We start from the raw sequence: 23513 nt of genomic DNA on the forward strand, positions 1-23513 counted from the left end.
GAAAATAGTGTAGTTTGCGTTCAGTGCAAAGAATGTAAGTATCATGGACAAACTGTTAGCATTTAAGACATGGTGTTTGACAGGGATGCCCTGTAAGAGGAGGGAGAGAATGAAGCCTTGTGGAAGTCCACAGTAGACAGCTGCAGTAATGAGTATGCAAGTGTCTGTTAGTAAAACCTGCATATGATCTGCAAGGAAGGAACAGAACAATAGCAGCAGACAGCTGCTTGCTTACCTCTGCTTAGTCTCTGAGGTGAACCAACCAGCAGCATCCCATGATCTTATTCAGGTCTTTGGGTAACGAATGTGTAAGGTGCTCAAGATAAATATGGTACTATTATCTAACTAACTTGGCTTCACACTACAGTTCCATTTAAAATTAATTACATACCTCCTGAATACCATCATTTTTTTCCATGATGGCAAGGGCAATAGCTGCACATTCAAGTGTAGAAAGGCAGGTGTTTGTTGGCTGGGTACGAATTACATATTGACTTGAAATGCTTGTTTTCAATTGAACCTGAAAAAACAAACAAACACCCAACTTAAAGAAATCAATTACTATGATACAGCAAATTATTTTCCTTTCCTATTTTTTAATAATCACCTGCCTTCATACCTCTCTACTGTCTTGTTCCCTGGTAGCCAATTGTCATAGACTATACATATCTTCGCACATGAATGAACCTGCTGAAGAATAACCATAGACATTAACCGTGTAGGGGTCAGATCCTAAACTCCTCACAAAACTAGCCCCAGTGACTTCAATGGGTTTATAAATAGAGGAGGATTTGGACTGAGTTGGAATAAACATGTGAGCACTATATACAGTTGATTCTAGAAGAATTCTTTCCTGGGTACCTGGCTGGTGAATCTTGCCCACATGCTCGGGGCTCAGCTGATCACCATATTTAGGGTTGGGAAGGAACTTTCCTGCAGGGCAGACTGGAAGAGGCCCTGGGGGTTTTTCACCTTCCTCTGCAGCATGGGGCACGGGTCACTTGCTGGAGGATTCTCTGCACCTTGAAGTCTTTAAACCATGATTTGAGGACTTCAATAGCTCAGACAAAGGTAAGGTTTATTGCAGGAGTGCGTAGGTGAGATTTGGTGGCCTGCATTGTGCAGGAGGTCAGACTAGATGACCATAATGGTCCCTTCTGACCTTAATATCTATGAATTTATAAGCCCTTTTTTATTTTCTTTCATTGATGTGACATTTGAATTTGCAGTGACCTGGCTTTTTATGCCAACAAAATGTTATTGATGAAAATGTGATTGACATGAATCACTGAAGGGAGTACAATCAGAAAAGTAATACATGTTAATGCCAACACACATTCTTGAGTTTTGCTGTAGAACTTGATATATTTGCATATTTTGGAACTTACACTAAATTGCATAAGTTAGTTTGCCAGAAATCATTCACAAAACCTAAGACATACATATTCTATTTATCTGATTTCTTAGACTATTACAGTAGGTTCCCATCCAGTACTTTGGGTATCTATTCCATGAATTAAAAATCACAACATGAATATTAACAAAGTATCACACATAAATGTAGCTATCTCAACCCATGCCTTCCTCAAGAAGTAAGAAAAAAGATGGACTCTATGGCACGCCCAGAAGGTTAACAAATCTGGGCTCTGGCGGACCAAAGGGGAGAAGCAAATTCCAAAACTCAGGACCCCTCACAAAGCTTCAGCTAGAATGCCTCTGCCAAGTCAACTGTGGCAGCATGTAATGGTGAGAGAGGTGATCTTGACTTGGTAAAACATGTTACCTTACTGGCCTACTGAAGGCTTAGTGATGGGCAAACCTCTCTGAACCTTTTGATTGTTGACCTCTGACCTAATCTTATGACTCTCCCTCATGGATGATTTTATGCTTGAGAGCTAAAATGACATTAGAATATAAGATTGATAGGGATATATTGCTTTTTAGCTTGGAATATGCAAGGGGGGCAAATAGGTGAAATAAGTAAATGGGTCATTAAGGTTGCTGCAGTAAAGGCCTGGTATATTAGATTAAGGCTTTGTTGGAGTAGTTATGTTAAAAGCTGGGATTTAGTAGAACAGTGTAGTCCTAAGGAGAGAACTCCAGGTCATATATTTTTGCACTCTCAATTTGGGAGACAAGTGAGTTACCTTGAACAAGTAGCGTACACCACAAGATTCCACAAGAAGGGAGTTTTGTGGGGCTTTAGCTATTAGGTTGCTATGCAGTATCTAAGCAGTTAGACCACATGTACATAAAGGAATTATTAAGAAATAAGTTATGTAAATCATGCATATTAGTGCTTGATACATAATCATGGACACCCCAAAGGCCACATGGATAGGGGCAGCTATTGACCCTATTATAATCAGTGTAAAGGATCACATTTGGTATATATTCGTACTATTACCATAAGGAAGGGCATAAAGTACCACAACCAGTTCCCATTTCTTCATGCTCACTGGGTCCCTGAGACATGTAAACTTAATCAGGACCTCTCTTGCGATGGCCTCCACTCACTTTCCCTTCCATCTGTTTGCAATGGTCTCCATAAATTGTAAGTATGCATGATGTAAGATTGTAAGAAGGAACACAGGAAACCACTTTAATGTCATCTTTTTCTAACAGTTTTGTATATTGATTCTTGCCTATGATTTCAGTTACAGTTGTCTGTATTAAACAAAGCTTCTGTGTGTTTCACCAAATTCCATCTTTTCAATTAACTCTTAAGTAGCCGCTTAAGAAAGAACCTGTTATCTGTGACAAGTGCATGTTGCACCCAATACTTAACCTTACAAGTATAAGAACTGTTCAGGCTACATGATTTTTTCCTTTCCATTCCCACTAGAGTCCTCCAAGAGCCAGATACTGCAATTGGATCCATGGGTTTGTCTCTACATTGCAGCTGGGAGGTGGGAGCAAGTGAACAGTCTTGTATTCGCTGTGTTCAAACTAGCACACTAAAATTAGCAGAATGGAAATTGTGGCACAGATGTTGGCTTGGACTAGCCACCCAAGTCCAAACTCATCTGATCCCCAGGGTCCAAGGTGCTGTAACATCCACGCTGCTATTCTTAACACTCTAGCTTGACTAGAGTTAGCACAAGTCTGTCTACTATTCTGAGAATCTCACCTTCATAGCATAAAGTCAAGTTAAAACATTAAGGATTTAAATCAGTACTATGAAGAAAATTGTTTGAAATTACTTATGTGAGAAATTCTATCTTGTAATTTCTTATTTGTATATTGCTAAAACCATGGGTGGAACTTTACAAACTGGTAAGAAGGTAGGGTCCTTGCCTTGAAAAGTTAAAAATCTAAATAGGCAATATACAAAACTAGGAAAGAGGACAGAATGTAAGGAAAAGCAACGGGATTGAGTGTGATATTTAGCATGGATCAGGTTAATAGTCAACTAATCTGGCCTAGAGTTTTCAACAGTGACTGATAATTCTGCAGCCCAACTTCACACACTTTAACGGTCCTTAATTCCAGAAGTGCTGAGTATCAGTTCTCTGAATATCAGGTGAAAATTTCAGCTTTAAAGTATTTCAAACTGTACACTAAAAAGGAGAGGCACCCAAAATCACTGGTCCTTTTTGAAAATGCAGACATTTAGGTCCGATGTTTTGTGTTAAAACAATCTAATGTTGTAATGGTCAATTACCTGAATTCCTTTGGGTTCTTACTACAAAAAAAGCAGCTTTAATATTAGTGAAGTAATCTATCTACTTTAGAATGTAGGGCCTGACCCTGAGAGATGCTGAGTATTTTGCCATGGCCATTACAATGGCCATTCAGACTTACTGCAACTGATAAAAGAAGATTGTAAAACAGCATTTCTCAGCATTCCATCTTGTTTTCTTTTGGAAAAAAAATGTTAATGTGCAATTTCCATTGCCACAATTTTCTTTCCAAAAAAGAACAGAGTACTGAGAAACTAACTGCTATTTTACATTCTACATATAATCATTCATTCTTTTAAAATTAAATGCATAGACTATTCCATATATGGACATGTTGTACTCCATCATTAAGACTGTATTTGTCATCTTTTAGAAAGACAAATTAGAAATCAAATTAATTTATTATTCATATCATTTATTAGGCTACTTTGGGTAAACTGATTTACTGACTTATTGGTTCTGCCTTAAGTGATAACCACTTTATACTATCACACAAGTAAAACATTTTCTAAGAAAGATAAATCTAATTCAACCATTAGACTGTCTGTTTTATCAGCTCCAAAAGCTTTTATTGCTTTTATAAACAGCTGTTGAGAAATGACAGATTTTGTAGCATTAGTCTGTGTGAGAATTCAGACATTATTCATTACTCTTATAATTTCCATATATTTTCTCTTATGACAGGTTTCAGAGTAACAGCCGTGTTAGTCTGTATTCGCAAAAAGAGAAGGAGTACTTGTGGCACCTTAGAAACTAACCAATTTATTTGAGCATGAGCTTTCGTGAGCTACAGCTCATGCTCAAATAAATTGGTTAGTCTCTAAGGTGCCACAAGTACTCCTTTTCTTTTCTCTTATGAGTTAACTTGTTTCATAACCTCAGTTGTAGGGTTTAACATAAATAATCTGTTCCTTTCCCAAATCCTTGAGGAAACAGTGTTAATTTTCTTAGGTCAACAAACCCTACAAAATGACTAGGCATAGGAGGCCAATTCCTAAGGTCTGGTTAAGGAACCAGTTTCTTAGCTTACTTCAGAATATCACTAGATTGAAATTCCTCTTCAATACATTGGTTGCCAATGGCTTCTTAACCACTTTGCCTGGTCCCTTCCTCTTCATCATCATCTCCATTCCCTTCCCTTGCCTTCCTAACCTGGGGTCACTATCCTCTTCCCCTTCCTTACCCTGTTCTTTATCCTAGTTCCTTCTCCAAAGTACTTCCAGATTCCTTACTTATGAGGGATCTGTAAGAAAGGAAGCTCCAAACAGTTCTGGAGTTTTGGTGACTGAGGCCATCAGCTTTCAATGTGCTAATAAGCGCTATCACCGCAGGAGCTAAACTGAGGCAAGAAGAATTCATGGATATGCTGGCAGGAAGAAAGAATCATTACATTCTCCAATATAATTGGAAGAACCTACAAAATACTGATTTGATTTAGATTGGAGGGGAAGGTAGGGGTTTAAGGAATAAAGATTTTTTTTTGGAAGAATCCAGCTGGTTTCCCTAAGGAACATGGATTTTGGTATTATCTGGTACATTTCAAAGGCAAAACCATATATTCAGAAATGTCTTTAAGCCGCTGGCAATGGTGGTCTAGCAATATCTAGAGAGAAATCCATCCTAAAAAGGCAAGGAATTCCAACACACATTTGGGAGTGTTGGACATATGACCAGGGAAGAGTATAAAAATATTGCTCATGCATGTAGGAATGAAATCAGGAGGGCCAAATCGCACCTGGAGCTGCAGCTAGCGAGAGATGTTAAGAGTAACAAGAAGGGTTTTTTCAGGTATGTTGGCAACAAGAAGAAAGCCAAGGAAAGTGTGGGCCCCTTACTGAATGAGGGAGGAAACCTAGTGACAGAGGATGTGGAAAAAGCTAATGTACTCAGTGCTTTTTTTGCCTCTCTTTTCACTAACAAGGTCAGCTCCCAGACTGCTGCGCTGGGCATCACAAAATGGGGAAGAGATGGCCAGCCCTCTGTGGAGAAAGAGGTAATTAGGGACTATTTAGAAAAGCTGGACGTGCAGAAGTCCATGGGGCCGGACAAGTTGCATCCGAGAGTGCTGAAGGAATTGGCGGCTGTGATTGCAGAGCCATTGGCCATTATCTTTGAAAACTCGTGGCGAACGGAGGAAGTCCCAGATGACTGGAAAAAGGCTAATGTAGTGCCAATCTTTAAAAAAGGGAAGAAGGAGGATCTTGGGAACTACAGGCCAGTCAGCCTCACCTTAGTCCCTGGAAAAATCATGGAGCAGGTCCTCAAAGAATCAATCCTGAAGCACTTGCATGAGAGGAAAGTGATCAGGAACAGCCAGCATGGATTCACCAAGGGAAGGTCATGCCTGACTAATCTAATCACCTTTTATGATGAGATTACTGGTTCTGTGGATGAAGGGAAAGCAGTGGATGTATTGTTTCTTGACTTTAGCAAAGCTTTTGACACGGTCTCCCACAGTATTCTTGTCAGCAAGTTAAGGAAGTATGGGCTGGATGAATGCACTATAAGGTGGGTAGAAAGCTGGCTAGATTGTCGGGCTCAGCGGGTAGTGATCAATGGCTCCATGTCTAGTTGGCAGCCGGTGTCAAGTGGAGTGCCCCAAGGGTCGGTCCTGGGGCCGGTTTTGTTCAATATCTTCATAAATGATCTGGAGGATGGTGTGGATTGCACTCTGCAAATTTGCAGATGATACTAAACTGGGAGGAGTGGTAGATACGCTGGAGGGGAGGGATAGGATACAGAAGGACCTAGACAAATTGGAGGATTGGGCCAAAAGAAATCTGAGGTTCAATAAGGATAAGTGCAGGGTCCTGCACTTAGGACGGAAGAATCCAATGCACCGCTACAGACTAGGGACCGAATGGCTAGGCAGCAGTTCTGCGGAAAAGGACCTAGGGGTGACAGTGGACGAGAAACTGGATATGAGTCAGCAGTGTGCCCTTGTTGCCAAGAAGGCCAATGGCATTTTGGGATGTATAAGTAGGGGCATAGCGAGCAGATCGAGGGATGTGATCGTTCCCCTCTATTCGACATTGGTGAGGCCTCATCTGGAGTACTGTGTCCAGTTTTGGGCCCCACACTACAAGAAGGATGTGGATAAATTGGAGAGGGTCCAGCGAAGGGCAACAAAAATGATTAGGGGTCTGGAACACATGACTTATGAGGAGAGGCTGAGGGAGCGGGGATTGTTTAGCCTGCAGAAGAGAAGAATGAGGGGGGATTTGATAGCTGCTTTCAACTACCTGAAAGGGGGTTCCAAAGAGGATGGCTCTAGACTGTTCTCAATGGTAGCAGATGACAGAACGAGGAGTAATGGTCTCAAGTTGCAGTGGGGGAGGTTTAGATTGGATATTAGGAAAAACTTTTTCACTAAGAGGGTGGTGAAACACTGGAATGCGTTACCTAGGGAGGTGGTAGAATCTCCTTCCTTAGAGGTTTTTAAGGTCAGGCTTGACAAAGCCCTGGCTGGGATGATTTAACTGGGAATTGGTCCTGCTTCGAGCGGGGGGTTGGACTGGATGACCTTCAGGGGTCCCTTCCAACCCTGATATTCTATGATTTCAATTCAGACAAAGGTATTGTGTATTATGTAAACAGTATATTTCTATCTTTATATCATAGTAACAATGGACATCAGTTTTCTATTAAATCCTTTTTAAAATGAAACTTCTTAAACCTGTCTCTATTGTGCTCCTTCCTGGCTTACATATATTAGTGAACTTTTATTTTGTCCTTTTTAATGTCTGTGTGTGTCTCTCTTTCCACTGTGGATCTTTTCCCCTTCCTCCTCACCCCCTGCTATGTTAGCCATTCACTTTCCCTCTAGAACCTGCCCATTCACCAAAATCTCTCTTCTTCCCTCTTCCTCATCCTTCATTCCTGGAGGTCTTAATCCATGACTAAGGCTCCTATGAGCTATGGTAACACAAATAATAAAATAAGAACTCCCTCCACATACTTTATCCACTTACCCCACAAATTCAACGAGACAGCCCTACAAGTCCATTCAGCACCCCAAACTTTTCACTCAGTCACTCAAAATACAAACCTCTACTCATATTCACTACACAAGATATAGATAACTACACTCATACAACAAGCAGTCAATTCCCATAATGTTCTCAATCCCCATCCAACACACCTTCTTTCAACAAATGCTGGGATTGAGGAAAGGACTCAGTAGGTTGACACACCACCAGGACACTTCTCATCAACTTGGGGAATGACAGAGGCTTCAGCTGTCAGATTTTTCTTCCTCTGAAAGCTTCTCCCCTTTGCAGACTTAGCTTCTGAGGAGAGGGAGGGAGATATCTATATATTCCTTACCCATTGTCCACAGTGGCTTCTTGGGCCAGAGAATGAAGGGTATGTATTTCTGTTTTTGGAGAAAGTCAGGATTGGGCACTAAAATCCTCTCTCATCCTCCCCCAGGCAAGAATTATTGACCAGTGTGCTTCTCCCATCTAGGCTTGTGGGGAAAAGGTCAAAGGAATCTGACGTGGCAGTGGCTCAGGTACTACAAGGTATTTCTGCACAGCACTGGCTTCTAAAGAGCCACCTACTGTTTTCCCAGCCAGTAGCATAAACCCATTCACAAGAGTGTTCTTTGTAAAGCACATCTCTGCATATGGGTGGGGGAGCTTCATCATAGTAACAAATGCTTGTTATTTCTAAGGTTGATTACTGCAGCATTTTAGTAGGATATTTTGTATATTTAAACAGGTTCAGTTAACAATTGTTGATTCCAGATATTAGGACATACAGTATAATATAAATCTAAAGGGACACAAAAATGGACCTCTTGAATATGTACTTTACATGCTTATTCATCTGCAGAGGGGGAATGTGGGGAGGAGAAGGCTTATAGTTATTTTCTGCAAATTCAATGTCCTCTTTACTTGAAACATCTTTTTCTGCTACTATAAAACACATTTTTGCAAATGGATCAGCCCAATATTGATTCTTTAATAAAATGTATATTACAATTTCATAGTTAGCCAGAAAGTGATATTTTACATTTAGTGGCTGATTATCCCAAAAAGCTGATTTTCATGTCTGCAAAATCAGGACCTAAGTGCCAGTCTCTGTCTTTGTGTGTCATATGTCTTCACAAAAGGAGCTCCTGGCTCATTAACAGATTGTTTTCTCCTACACTATACCAGTAGCTCATTATCATACATTAAACAAATTCTATATAGTATGATAGCCAGATTTACACTGGGGTGAAGGACATAAAAATGAACTGCATATTCTAGACCAAATGCAGACCCTCCACTCCCACAGCAGTAGACCCTGGTGAGATTTTAGAAGAACACTTCACCTGCCTGGCTTAGAGATGAATTGCTACTGTTTATTCCTCTAGCCCATGGTAAGGGCATGCAAGGCTACTTAACCATGGGGATGAAACAGCCTCTGCAGAACTGCTCCATTAGCTTGAAGGAATGGTGCTTCCACACCTTTCCCTTTGCACATCTCATAAGACTAGCCTAGTGCTGAGCTGAGTTAGCAGTCTTTGTGCATTGTATGTCCCAAATCAGAACCTTTTTTTGTCATAGCTCGTGTATTGCACCTGGAATTCTAGAAAGGAACATACAAAAGCACCCACCAATCTGACACTTCACAACAGAAGCCATGGCATTTTGCAACTAATTTCCCATAAAATAGTGATATATTGATACAGTAATTATATCATACTTTTGACCCTGAAGCATCTCAAAACAATTTACAAACCCAATGCATATATTGGAATAATTTCAGTCACCACTAAAATACAAAAATCTCTGAATTGAAAACAAAGGGGAACTATGCAAACATGAGGAGATTAAACAGAAATGAAAAGGTACAGTGACTAGAGTGAAATCCCTGCAAGCTGCATGAACACTTGTCAAAGACCCCATAATAGAGGCTCAACTTAAATGTATACCCCAACTTAAAAAACACAGTAAAAGGAACTAAAGAGCGACCATGGCGAAACAACTATGTAAAAGATGCAGTGAGAGATAAAAAGGCATCTTTTAAAAAGTGGAAGTCAAATCCTAGTGAGGTAAATAGAAAGGAGCACAACCATTGCCAAATTAAGTGTAAAAATGTAATAAAAAAAGCCAAAAAGGAGTGAAGAACAGCTAGTCCAAAAACTCAAAAGGTAACAAAATGGTTTTTAACTACATTAGAAGCAGGAAGCCTGCTAAACAACCAGTGGGACACGTGGACAATCGAGATACAAAAGGAGCACTTAAAGATGATAGTCATTGCGGAGAAACTAAATGAATTCTTTGCTTCAGTCTTCACGGCTGAGGATGTTAGGGAGATTCCCAAACCTGAGCCATCTTTTGTAGGTGACAAATCTGGGGAATTGTCACAGATTGAAGTGTCACTAGAGGTGGTTTTGGAATTAATTGATAAACTCAACAGTAACAAGTCACCGGGACCAGATGGCATTCACCCAAGAGTTCTGAAAGAGTTCTATGTGAAATTGCGGAACTATTAACTATGGTTTGTAACCTGTCCTTTAAATCAGCTTCTGTATCCAATGACTAGAAGATAGCTAATGTAACACCCGTATTTAAAAATGGCTCTAGAGGTGATCCAAGCAATTACAGACCGGTAAGTCTAACGTCAGTACTAGGCAAATTAGTTGAGACTAATAGTAAAGAATAAAATTTTCAGACACACAGAAGAACATAAATTGTTGGGCAAAAGTCAACATGGTTTCTGTAAAGGGAAATCATGCCTTACTTATCTCTTAGAGTTCTTTGAGGGGGTCAACAAACATGTGGAGAAGGGGGATCCAGTGGACATAGTGTACTTAGATTTACAGAAAGCCTTTGACAAGGTCCCTCAACAAAGGCTCTTACTTAAATTAAGTTGTCATGAGATAAGAGGGAAGATCCTTTCATGGATTGAGAACTGGTTAAAAGACAGGGAACAAAGGGTAGGAATAAATGGTAAATGTTCAGAATGGAGAATGATCTGGAGAAAGGGGTAAACAGTGAGGTGGCAAAGTTTGCAGATGATACTAAAATGATACTAAAATGCTCAAGATAGTTAAGACCAAAGCAGACTGTGAAGAACTTCAAAAAGATCTCACCAAACTAAGAGATTGGGCAACAAAATGGTAAATGAAATTTAATGTGGATAAATGTAAAGTAATGCACATTGGAAAAAATAACCCCAACTATACATACAATATGACGGGGGCTAATTTAGCTACAACTAATCAGGAAAAAGCTCTTGGAGTCATTGTGGATAGTTCTCTGAAGATGTCCATGCAGTGTGCAGTGGAGTCAAAAAAGCAAACTGGATCTTAGGAATCATTTAAAAAAGGGATCGAGAGTAAGATGGAGAATATCTTATTGCCCTTATATAAATCCATGGTACACCCACATCTCGAATACTGCATACGGATGTGGTGGTCTCAACTCAAAAAAGATATACTGGCATTAAAAAAGGTGCAGAGAGGAGCAACTAAAATGATTAGGGGCTTGGAAAAGGTCCCATATGAGGAGAGATTAAAGAGGCTAGGACTTTTCAGCTTGGAAAAGAGGAGACTAAGGGGGGGGGGATATGATAGAGGTGTGTAAAATCATGAGTGGTGGAGCAAGTGAATAAGGAAAAGTTATTTACTTGTTCCCATAATATAAGAACTAGAGACCACAAAATGAAATGAATGGGCAGCAGGTTTAAAACAAATAAAAGGAAGTTCTTCTTCACACAGCACACAGTCAACTTGTGGAACTCCTTGCCTGAGAAGGTTGTGAAGGCTAGGACTATAACAGGGTTTAAAAGAGAACTGGATAAATTCATGGAGGTTAAGTCTATTAATGGCTATCAACCAGGGTGGGTAAGGAATGGTGTCCCCAGCCTCTGTTTGTCAGAAGGTGGAGATGGATGGCAGGAGGGAGATCACTTGATCACTACCTGTTAGGTTTGCTCTGTCTGGGGTACCTGGCATTGGCCACTGTCGGCAGACAGGATACTGGGCTGAATGGACCTTTGGTCTGACCCAGTATGGCCAATCTTATGTTCTTAAAGTAGTTCTGTAACAGCACTCAGCAAAAGTTTATGGAAGGAAACACAAGAGTTTAAGGAAGGAAATTAGGAATACCTCAACCAGTTCAAGCTGGAGGGGAAAGTTAGATAAGCCAAATGCAATTACTCATTGCAAATTGGCCAGGACACTGAAGTTAGCATTTCTTCTTCTACATGAAGTGCCACCAATATTTTTTGGGCTTGATTTTCAAGACATCAGAAGTCTAGAGCTGCATGTAATCGAGTATCTAATTTCCATATACAACTGTGTAGAAGGCCTAGAGCTTCCAAGGCCTTGAAGGCCATGATAACAAGTTTTATGTTGGTTTTGTCTCATATGTAAGCTGGCTCCTCTACCAACACAGTGCCCTCCCAGTATATGATGGAACACTGGCTCATTGCTCAACTTGCTGAGGACTTGAGTGGGAGGTATGGGTATGATTCAGCATCTCTCAGGACCAGGTCCCTTTGGTACTAACATTACCACTTACAGCAACCTAGGTTTTCCTTGGAGGTCTCCCATTCAAGCATCAACCCAGGTCATCCTGTTCAGCTTTTGAGAACGAATGGGAGTATAAGTTTGGCATAATATGACTATAGGCCAATCATACTACAATTACACAATGTGATTGAGATTCATCCTTGTTAAGAATAGTAGAATTTATTAGGACTAGAGAGATCATATAGAATTTTATTGAATATACTGTCCCCATCCCTCCCTTCCATCTTAATGTCCCACCTCTTCTCAACCTCTTCTGTTCTCATGAAACTCTTGCCTCCCTCACTGCTCTTAAAGGCTCAGCAAAATTCCTCAGCCAAAACTATTTTTTTCACCTAAAAATGCAGGTTTGGATTGATCAAAACATTTTGTGAATGTGTTGATCCTGGTGAATTGTTTTGGTCAAAATGAAAATGAGACTACATCTAAATGAACAGTTTCAACATTAATGAAATGATTTTTCAAGCTAGGATTACATATCAAAACTGCCAGGCCTTGCCTGATTTACAGCAGCTGATGTCCCCACTCCTCTGCCGGCAGGACTTGCTCAGCAGCAGACTTAAGACCTGCTGCAAGGAGAGGGAGGGGAGCTGTGGTGAGTGCCTGCATGGGGGAGCCAGCCAGGACAGGGGTGGCAGGCATGAGAGAGTTATGTGTGCAGCATATGAAACATTTCTGGGGGCACTCCTGAGCCTGGTAGTTAGAGCACTTCACTTAAAAGTCGGCAAGCCTGGGTTCTATCTCCTGCTCAAGAGCAGGGATTTGAATGTGGAGCTTCCACATCCTAAGAGAATGACCTAACCACGGGTCTAAAGGTTATAAGGGGGATCCAGCACCAGTGGCCGTTCCTCTGGCTATGAATTGTGAATCTAGCACTTCTCTTCCTTTTTTTTTTTAAATTAAAATACCTGAAACAATTTCCCCAACTTTATTGATTTGCCCAAAATTCTGAAAAAAAATTTGTTCAACTTGAACTATTTTTTTTCAGAACTGAAAAATCAGTTATGTACCCAGCTTTACTCCTCTCTCATTAGTTCTAATCTCAAAACTAAAATGTATGCTCATCCAAAAATGTATTTAGAAACACAACACACCCTTCAAGATAAGAACACAGTATGACCATCTGGTTAGTAACCTTGTCCCACTGTATACTGATCTTTCAGACTGTTTGTGCCTCATACGTGTTTTGTTTTTGCTATAATTAGATTGTAAGAACAATGAAAAATCAATCGGGTTCTTAAAAGAAGAATTTTAATTACAGAAAAAGTAAAAGAATCACCTCTGTAAAATCAGGATGGTAAATACCTTACAGGGTAATCACATTGAAAACACAGAAAATCCCTCTAGGCAAAACCTTAAATTACAAAAAGACACAAACAGGAATACACATTCCATCGAGCACAGCTTATTTTACAAGCCATTAAACAAAAGAAAATCTAATGCATTTTCTAGCTAGATTACTTACTAACTTTACAAGAATTGTAAGGCTTACATTCGTGATCTGTTCCCAGCAAAAAAATCTCAGACAGGCAACCCTTTGTTTTCCTTTCACCCCCTCCAGATTTGAAAGTATCTTGTCCCCTCATTGGTCATTTTGGGTCAGGTGCCAGCGAGGGTACCTTAGCTTCTTAACTCTTTACAGGTGAAAGGGTTTTGCCTCTGGCCAGGAGGGATTTTTTAGCATTGTATACAGAAAGGTGGTTACCCTTCCCTTTATTTTTATGACAAGAACCTTTAGTAGTCATTCTTTTTACCAGTAGCAGTGGTTGGTATCATTTACAGGTTTAATTATTGAACTAATATTAAATGCTAAATTAATATTAAAACCAGGAAAATACGAGCTAGATTATTCCTGGCCCTTGGAAGGGTGTGCAGGGGAGGGGAAATAGCAGGGAATTTAAACACACAAACCCCTTGCAGACTTATCTCAAAGGCTAGGTACAATTGCAATTTATGTGCTGGGGGGAATGCAGGAAATGCTTTTTTCGTAGCACTGGTGCAAAAATCACTCCCAAAGGAGGGGAGTCAGCCAGACAAGGAATGGGAATATATGGCTCACAATATTAAGAGTTTACACATTTACCTTTTGCCTAAAAGGCTAACAGTGACCTACTATATTTCTTTTCATATTCTAAAATGCAAAAAACTCATAACCTTGCAGCTAAATAAAGTTCCATGAGTTACCTTCGTGACAGAGAAAGAACACTGAGCAAAGTAAACCTCAGCCCACTGTTGAAATTTACATCAAGAACATAAATAAGTTAGCTCTCTCAAACATCCTGGCTTTAATTTAAAGTGACATTTTAAGAGCTCTCTTTTTTCAAATTCTGCAGGGAATAACTGTCATGCAACTGTCATAAATGCAAAGTCAAAAAACTAAATGGATGTCACAAAAACCTTTCCCCTTTTCTTCATGTTTTGCTGATTGCACGTATGTATGTGTCCATGCTACCTTTGTGCATTCTGCCATGTGTAAACTGCTGACACAAATTTATAATAAATTGCAGCCTGCACATTCCCAAGCCACCAAGGTAAGCCTCAGGGAAAACATCTCATTCAATTTCCATTTAGCTGACATCCTTTTTCTGTATTTTCCCCACACACTTTGATTGCTATAAGATCCCTCTCTGTTTTGTCTCCTTTCCCCTCTTCCTAACCAATCTATTGCTTTAGGCCTACGCAGTGGCATTCAGCCAGAGGCCTGAGTTGGGAATGATGCAGAGCTGCACCACTCAGGAGGAGCATAGGGAGGCATTCTGTCTCAGAGCTGCACTGGAGGGTAGGGAGGGAAAGCGTCATCTGTGGAAACGTTTTAAAGTTTGTAGCCTACTATTCTCTCCCCAACAGGATCAACCATCTCTGAGGACCAGTGTATGGTAGTGGCAAGACATAGTTCTGCCTACTCCCTGCTCTTTTTCACCCGTATGTAACTGGGGAACAATTCCATAATAACGCCCATGTTTCCCTGGGCAAAGGGTGGGCAACTCTCACTAGCTCTTGCAGAGATCATCTCAGAGCAGGGAGGCTCCTTACTTACACACACACTCTCACTCTCTCATAGCTATGTAAATATGATGTCCAGGATATCTGTTCAGTGATCAGATTTATGGCATCACAGTTTGCTAGCAATGATTGTGATATCGTTAACAATCAGATTTATGAGAATGAATTCTCAAATGATTTTCCAGGTATTTTCAGGAGTACTTTTGTCCATTTGCTTCATAATCAACAATTAATGAGACAGATTTTACCATCCACATTAACATGGAGTATTATTTACTCCACAAGTAGTCTAATTGAAATCAACTGGCTACTCACTAGATAAGGTATTGCTCAATATGAGTAAGGGTGGCAGAATATAACCCGAAGTAACCGTGTAATCTTTCTTCCAATACCGCGCACAATGGTTTGTTTTAAAAGCTTCATCTCTACATTTAGTTCTCTCTCTACAATGACTGCACAAGAGAGAATATGAATGAAGGTAAAATGAACTACCCTATAATTTCCTGGATTCACATATGAAGGATATTACTACTTTTCTTAACCAACCGCTTGCGAAATTTTCTGAAAATGCTTTTGAATATTTTAGAAAATTTTGTCTTGCTTTTACGTTATTTTCTGTGTGAGAATAATTAAGGATGCACTATTGTGATGTGCACATGATTTGTCTGGTCTGTGTCACCGGGGAACAACTGTATTTTAAAGCAAGCCATGCAGAAAAGTAGAACTACAGTATACAGACCCCCCTGTTTATGTAATCTCACACAGAAGCTTTTCCAAAAGTTTGTTTGATGATCCCTGAAAATACAGTGTGGATGCATATATACATGCATATCCCAAACCGTGAGGCTTCTAAGTACTCTGACGTTGTTTCAAACTATTAGTTCTTTTTCAACCTGGCTACCCTAATCTGTTGAACACAAGTTCTTATCTGAGTGTTGGACAAGTGAATATGGGTCTATGGAAATTAATTTCCTTTAAAGAAATCATACAGGCGAAGAAATTTTTTGTCCTTAAAATGTGTTCTCTATTGCTCTACATTCCCAGGGACTACAATGTTATATGACTGTCTCTGTCCGTTCGAGACAAAATTGTGCTAAAATAAAAATCCAGTTTAAACAAAATAAGCATACATAGGATTTTATTTATATTGGTAAGAAATACTTAAACAGGCAAAACTCCCATTTATTTCAACAATAGTTTTGGCTGTGTAAAGACTGCAGAATTTGGCCCATAAACAGGAATCCTGTATTTTGTGAGATAAACTATACTAGAAAACCTGCTTACAAAAAAGGAGATACATCCAGATTTCAAATAATTATTAAAGCAAAAATCAACACACCGAAAAAGAAAACAAGTTTGCTATTTTTAGATACTAAAAGATATGAATGCTGGTAAGATTTGAGGTTCCTGAACAGGAGCATGCTATACTATTAGGTGTACTGCTTACTACCTGGTGTACTGCTTACTTCTATGAGGAGGGCCAATGACATCAAAGAGATTCCTTGTAGTAGTAAACACTACTCTCAATAGAAAGTATTTGCAGGATTAGGCCCTAGTAACTACCCTAGTCCAAATGTGACCCTCTTTCATACAGTACAGGACGAAGGATATATATTAAAGAGTTCCTAGTGACTCCCTACATGCTCCTTCTGCTTGTTAAAGCAATTTACTGCTGGTTACTATTCTATGTATCTAGGGATTTATAGAGCACTCATCACCACCACTGTCGTCATAGTTCTTATCAAGAACTAAATCTTGTGAAGTACAGTATTGAGCACCCTTAACTCCTTTTGGTTTCATCAGGAGCTGAGGGTACCCAGCACCTCAGAAGAGGCTCTCAATACCTTCTAATGCATTTTATGAAGATCGTGAAAGGTTACTTTTTTCCCTCCAAGATAAACAAAGGGCCTTATAAAGGCTGAGCTTGTATAATGGTCTCTGACTGAGGAAAGAGTAAAGCAACCTAATGGAAGAAAACTAACACTGCCTTCGCAATGAATTCAGAATCTACAACTGACATCCTTATTTGTCATATCAGTTAGTAGCCTTCATTGACTCAACAGAGCAGAGTTATGACATTCAAAATTAATTTTATCTGGAAGGTGATTTAAGAATAGGAAAAATTGAGCACCTCAAAGGTGGACTCTACCATCTTAGACAGCATCATGATAAATATTCCATGATATTCTTTAAAATTGGAACATTTGGTCATATTTTCCTAATATGTCTAAAGTCTGTAGGGAGTTTGACTTGGACTAATTATTCATGATGATAAACTACGCTGCTTTTGATAGTATTTTGTGTGTTGGTTCCCCCCGCCAACCCCATCAACATATTTTTCATACTCACGGTTGCATGTAATGGGTGAGGGTGGAAGAGAAGGAAGCTAACACTACAGCATGAGCCCTTTCCCTTAATGTTTGCCATAAAAATATTAAAAGATATTTGCATGGTGCTTTGAAAATGTAAGAACTAGTTAGGTGTTCAGACCAGTGACTTAGGAAAATTTATGCATGCTTATCTGGAAATTTCTTTTGGTCAATTAGTAAGGCCCACTGATCTGGCCCACCTTGAGTAAATGATACGAGAAGAATAAGTATGTACAAAAAGAATATAATTGTTTCTTGATACCTTAGATCTACAGCAGGCATATGTTCAACTTACTATAGAATTATTTCAAGTTTCTGGAGTTAAACTGGCTGAAAATCCAGATCTGTGGATGTAACCTAAAATGGCAGCCTCTTCAGTGGTAGAAGCCTAGGCTGCTGACAGGGGCTAATAAGTCTGCATATGCCTCCAATGCCTCAAACAGGCTGAAGATTAAGTGCTAGGATCTATGGACATTGCTTCACTGAAGAAAGGACCAGGGACATACCCACTTAGCTGTGGTCCACCCACTTAGCATTCAGGCCCACCCAAATCTGAGCAGGGGTATAGTTCTGTCACAGTGGCCCAGAGTGTCACGTGGGCACCTGAAATCCAGGACGGAGCTATGTGCCCACCCTTCAGAAAGCTATGGTCTGGCAGCTCTGCCTTGCCATTTTCTGAGCCGCCCCATGCATGTTCCCAGCTTGGCAGGTGAAGCCCTTTGTCTCAGGGCACAAGGGCTAGGAAGAGGGCATAGTGTCCGGGGAGAAGCTGAGCTAACACAGTCAGTCATTGCCTGTCCACCCGGAAGTCGGGGCCCACCCAAATTTCCACTTCTAGCTATGCCACTAGAAAGAACCTTGCACTATGAATCAGCAGATGACTCCAATTCACTGTGTGACTTTAGATAAGTCACTTTGCTTTTGTGAGCCCCACTTCTTCTTCATTTGTAAAATGGGGATATTTACCCCGTTTTGTGAAGTCCTTTAAGAGCTATGGAAAAAAACACTACATATACCAAGTACTGTTATTAAAGATGAAAGGATGAAGAATCCCTTTCCTATTATTTTATGAGATGATTATGAGAAAGCTAATAAGGAAAAAAACAAAAACTGTGAATGGAAAATTTAGTGCTTGCACAGTCATGTAACCAAATGTAACAAAATTTACTTTGCTTGTTTTTTATCCATTGATTTTCTCTTGCTCTTCTGTATGAAGATTATTACAAACAGGAGAAACAACAGAAAATTAAGGCCTTGTCTTCACTACAACAAAAAAGGTGTATTCTTAACTCAAGTTAGCTAACTTGAAGTAAAATCTAGTGAAGACAAGGCAGGCTGCAGTATTCATGAAAGTTAGCAGGTCTAGTTTATGCCTTCAGGGAGGCCTAAGCTTGAACTTGACCTAATAACTAATGTGAAAACTGCAGTCTGCCTCATCTTCACTAGGATTTTACCTCAAGTTAGTTAACTTGCGATAAGAATGCCCCGTTTCCCTTTTTTTAAAGTAAAGACAATGCCTAAGAGTAGAACAGATTTTATTGTGCTTAGACTCAGTCACAAACCCAGACATAGGCAATCTCAAATTTAGCTGGAGTATAGTCTCAGTCTTGAAGAGATTTTGTGGTTTTTGGCTACAATGGTGGAAGAAATTTAACAAAAGACAGCATGTTGTGGAAAAATATATTTTAAAGTTTGTTATGGAATGCATACTTAACACCTAGTAAAATAAATGAATATCCATTTTCAGTAAAATATCTTTTCATACATCACAGTTTATGTATTAATAGAAAGAAAAGCTCTTGAAATGGCTCCTGTATTACCTCTTGCTCTGCTTACATTTAAAAAATGAATGTCAGGCAACAGATCAATATTTTATGCAGCTCTATTCTTTTAATAATTAATGCAGGAGGAAAGTGCTGCAAGAAAATTCAGTCAGTGAGCAGAATAAGGATCTAGAGAACAGGGTCATGAAATGAAGAAAGAAAATTTAATTACACATATTGTCACAGCTATTTAACTTTAATTACCTGTAAATATGAGAAGCCTGGAAAACACTAGAAGGAAAATTAAATAGCTCCAATGTCAAAAAGTAGTATCTGTGCATAGAGATTGTTTTTTGGAACACACTAATTACTTTTGCTTTCATTAGTTTTCATTATTTGTTAATGCAAGTAAGTACTTCCTTCAAAAATGGAAAAAGAAATGGAAGGAGCTCTGGAGAGGAACATTCAGAAAAAATACGTATAGTGTGATTTTAAAAAATACCTTCATTTAACTAGACAGTTTAAAATTCAAAGTATTTGCTTATTATGAACACAAACTCAAGTAGACCTTCAGAAATCCAAGAGCAGCATGGACATACTTCTACTAACCTTGTTATTGTCAACCAAACATTCCAGCAACAGGACAGGCACATTCAGAAATATGAAATTCAACTGAAGAGTTAAAAAATAATTATGAAAAGAATGCCAAAGCAGTAAAAGTAAGTTAACAACAAAGATTTTGCCCTGCACTCAAGGCATAAGATGACATATGTTTCCGACATCTGGCAAATTACCCGAGACCTTTCAGTCAGAGAAAAAGTCACCAAATAGAAGCAATAAATTCTGTTGACCAGAAATGAGATGAATCAAACAAAACAGACCGTTGTCACTCAAATTATCCTAATTTGCTGAAGGACGGTCTCTCCTGCTGACCATCCAGTTTCACAAATTACTGAAAATAAAGAAAGACTCACCTAAAGAGGATTCTCTTAGCACCCCCAACTACAGAGTAACGCCCAGTTACTTTAATGGGAGTTCTTTACATAGAGCACTTCCTGGAACAATTTGTTCTGTTCAGGACCAAAAGGTTTTGCTTAATGCTTCAGATGTAATAATACACAAGTTACAGGCTGAACACAAGCACAAACACTTTCGAATATGAGCAATATATAGGTCTCTAACTTTCTGTAATCAAAACTGCACATTTGCTGGTCTTTGAATGAATAGCATGAGGAAATTACAAGCTACTCATTCAATTAAAACTTATGGTTTGCCAAAACACCTCATAGTTTTTAATACACCAACATAAACAAAGTCACAAATTTAGACACTTATTCAAAGTTCTCAAAGACTTCTCTAGTCTAAACAATTTGTTGGGTTCTTTCTGGAGATTTCCTTTAGATCTTAGAATTGGGAAAGATCTTCATATAGGTCCAAATTCTGAGCCCCTTCTGGGCAAGCACTGTGTGAAAGCCAGAGAAAGTGAGGTGCTTTTCTGCTGCATGTGTGTGCCTGGAACGGGATGCAGAGGCACATTCAGAGGATCTTCACACTTTGTGTTGCACTGTGCTGTTGGGTGAAATTTGAGCATGCACAATTAGCGGTGACATGACTACAAAAATTTCCAGCCAAATATCCATGCACATGAGAGAGAGAAAAAACACAGTGGCTATGAAGAACTGCTGTAGATCATGGTGTTCAACAGGTGGATCTATGTAGTCATGGATCCACTGTCCACAATAAGCCCTGGACCCTCTCCTCAAACTCCTCCTCCCTTTGTCTCACCTCTGACCCCAGAAGCATTCCTTTGGGCATAGCCTAGTTACTCAGGCAGTACAGAGAATTTGGTCCACTGTATATGGATACTTCTAGCAGAAATCAGAAACCTCACAGGTATATGAAAATGGAAAAAATAAAACCTGCACTATTTTGAACCTCAGGAAAGATTTGTATCAGACTGGGTTTAAGTTTTGGTTGAACTTTGGGTCAGATCTTATTTAATCCTCACTGATCCTCATGGAGGCTACCTGCCTGTTTAGCTCCCATCACATGAATGCTCGCCTCCAGTTGTGCTGGAGGAAGGAAAGACAAAACCAGCAGAACTAGGTAGGGAGGTGGAGGAGACGCAGCCTGCAGTAGAAGCACTGCTTCCCACACAGTCTTAGCTCATTGATCTACATATGAACAGAGAAAGGCTTAAACCATATATTCTAGTTATGCATGTGTAACCCAGACACCTTCTGGGTGTGGTGTTCTGTCCCATCTAGTGGCACCGAGACTACTTAGAGAGCAATTAATGAGTCTGCTCTACGGCCTTAGCTAACAAGCAGTTGGCTTTTAGGTCATGTGGTAGATGCTCATGCACTAAGTTCCTGCCCGCTGACGACGGGGTCTGTCAGTGTAAGACATGCTGATTTGCTGCTCCTTTGCAAGGATCAAGATCAGAAAGGAGACTATGCTACTACATACTAATGGGGGTTCTGGATCTCATGATCTTGCTCACTCTAGTTTTTTTGGGTTTTGGCGGGGAGGGGGGGTTTGTACCAACTACTATGACTTTCTGGAGTGTCCTTCCACATGTATCCAACGAGCTAAAATTTTTATGATGGAATGATGGTTTAAATGATCAAAATATAGAACACACATTCTGAATATACATTTAAATATGTAATTACATATTGTGAATTTAGCTTAATATTAACTGCATATAATGCAACAGATCAGCTCCAAGTTATAAGCTTCAATATCTTTGTAACTGTAACCTAGTTCAGTTCCCAGCACTGAAGTGTCATTTATAATTGATGAGATTCTGTAATCACATGGGGTGAAGTTCAGCCTCTCAGTTAAACCAGAGCAGGAATTTGCAATGGATTGTACCTTTCTGGTGCACTGTGAAACTATCTGGCTTCACATTAAGTTTACATTAAAGAGATTAAAAATAAAAAACAAAGAAAACGTTAAAATGAGGAGCTATTTCAAAAACCAGGAATTACAATATATAAACTTCCTGGATTTGAAGGTGGAAACGAGATAAAAGGTGTACTCTGTTGGGGCTCTAATTTCGGTGCTATTTTTGGTAAATTTGCTATTAATTATTTTTTGTTACCAGCTTAATATACTGGAGGAATATGTGCAACAGGATAGGCATATTGGAACTAACCAATCACAGACAAAGAAAACCACTGAGTGTAACCTGCTGATATACCTACTTTCCATGAGTTCTGAAACTGCCTTCCCCCCACGTTTACTGCTGCTTAGTGGAGAACAAAGATCTTCTTTAAGCTAAGAAACTGATGAAAGGAGACCTGCTGTAAATAAACCTTCAAACTGACTTCAGCTTCCTGCAGCTCTGACCCTCATCTTATAACATGACATCAGCAGACAATACAGCTCCAGCCTGCTTTACTATTTCCAGCCCGAGTTTTGCCCTTCCTTCCTTAGTCACGAAAGCCCCATGGCCAGGAGAACAACTGTAGGGTTCTGCTGGGGTAACAGGGCAAGATTTGGATCAGCATAATGAGAATTAGCATCCCCCTGTTAATGACAGAACTCTGCATTTGATTTCAACATGCAGGGAGTGCTTGCAAGAGGGGCTGGTGAATCCATGTAGTCATTGGCCATTTTCCCCCATACAGGACTCCACAGCGTGAGAGGAGTTACTGTAGACTCACAGGAAATGCTCGTGTGGCTCCAGTGTCCTGTAGTCTGTGAAGGAAGGATTTATTTCTTCTTGATCTTCCTTGAAATCTTAGTTGCACAAGCCAAGCCAGTCTGGAAGGTATATAATATGATTTAAAGGTAACAATTTGTGATGTGCTCATATTTTATATTGGATCAAATAACTGGAAACTATTTCGTATTCCACTGCAGATTTCCATTAAATTAAACATGACTAAATACTCCTTTACATGAAGGGCCCTTAGAATTGCAATGAGGAAACCTCTGACTGAGGAGAAATCTAAGAGCACAAGACCGATTGAGAGGAGAATTTCTTGTGAAATCTAAGCTAGAGATTCAACATAGGCAAAAAAAAAAAAATGCCAACATGTAAAAAAACCATTCTGGATTTAGTGATTGAGGTCTCTCTATTACACTTAGGGGGTGGTGGTGGGAAGAGGAGTTAAAGTATGACTTTTGGGATAGTTTGACTGTAAAAAACAAAACCCCC

General features: G+C 39.6%; 1 protein-coding gene across 1 annotated transcript in view; it reads right to left on the minus strand.

The window, feature by feature from the left end:
- The window catches only part of DTWD2 (DTW motif tRNA-uridine aminocarboxypropyltransferase 2), a 191449-nt gene that overhangs the window by 8039 nt on the left and 159897 nt on the right, over window positions 1–23513 (minus strand). The window contains exon 5 of the mRNA XM_048850130.2: window positions 392–520. Coding sequence (XP_048706087.1) covers window positions 392–520 — 129 coding nt within the window. The remainder of the gene's footprint in view (window positions 1–391; window positions 521–23513) is intronic.

The sequence above is a fragment of the Caretta caretta genome, chromosome 5 (assembly GCF_965140235.1).
Source record: "Caretta caretta isolate rCarCar2 chromosome 5, rCarCar1.hap1, whole genome shotgun sequence".
Lineage (NCBI taxonomy): Eukaryota > Metazoa > Chordata > Testudines > Cheloniidae > Caretta > Caretta caretta.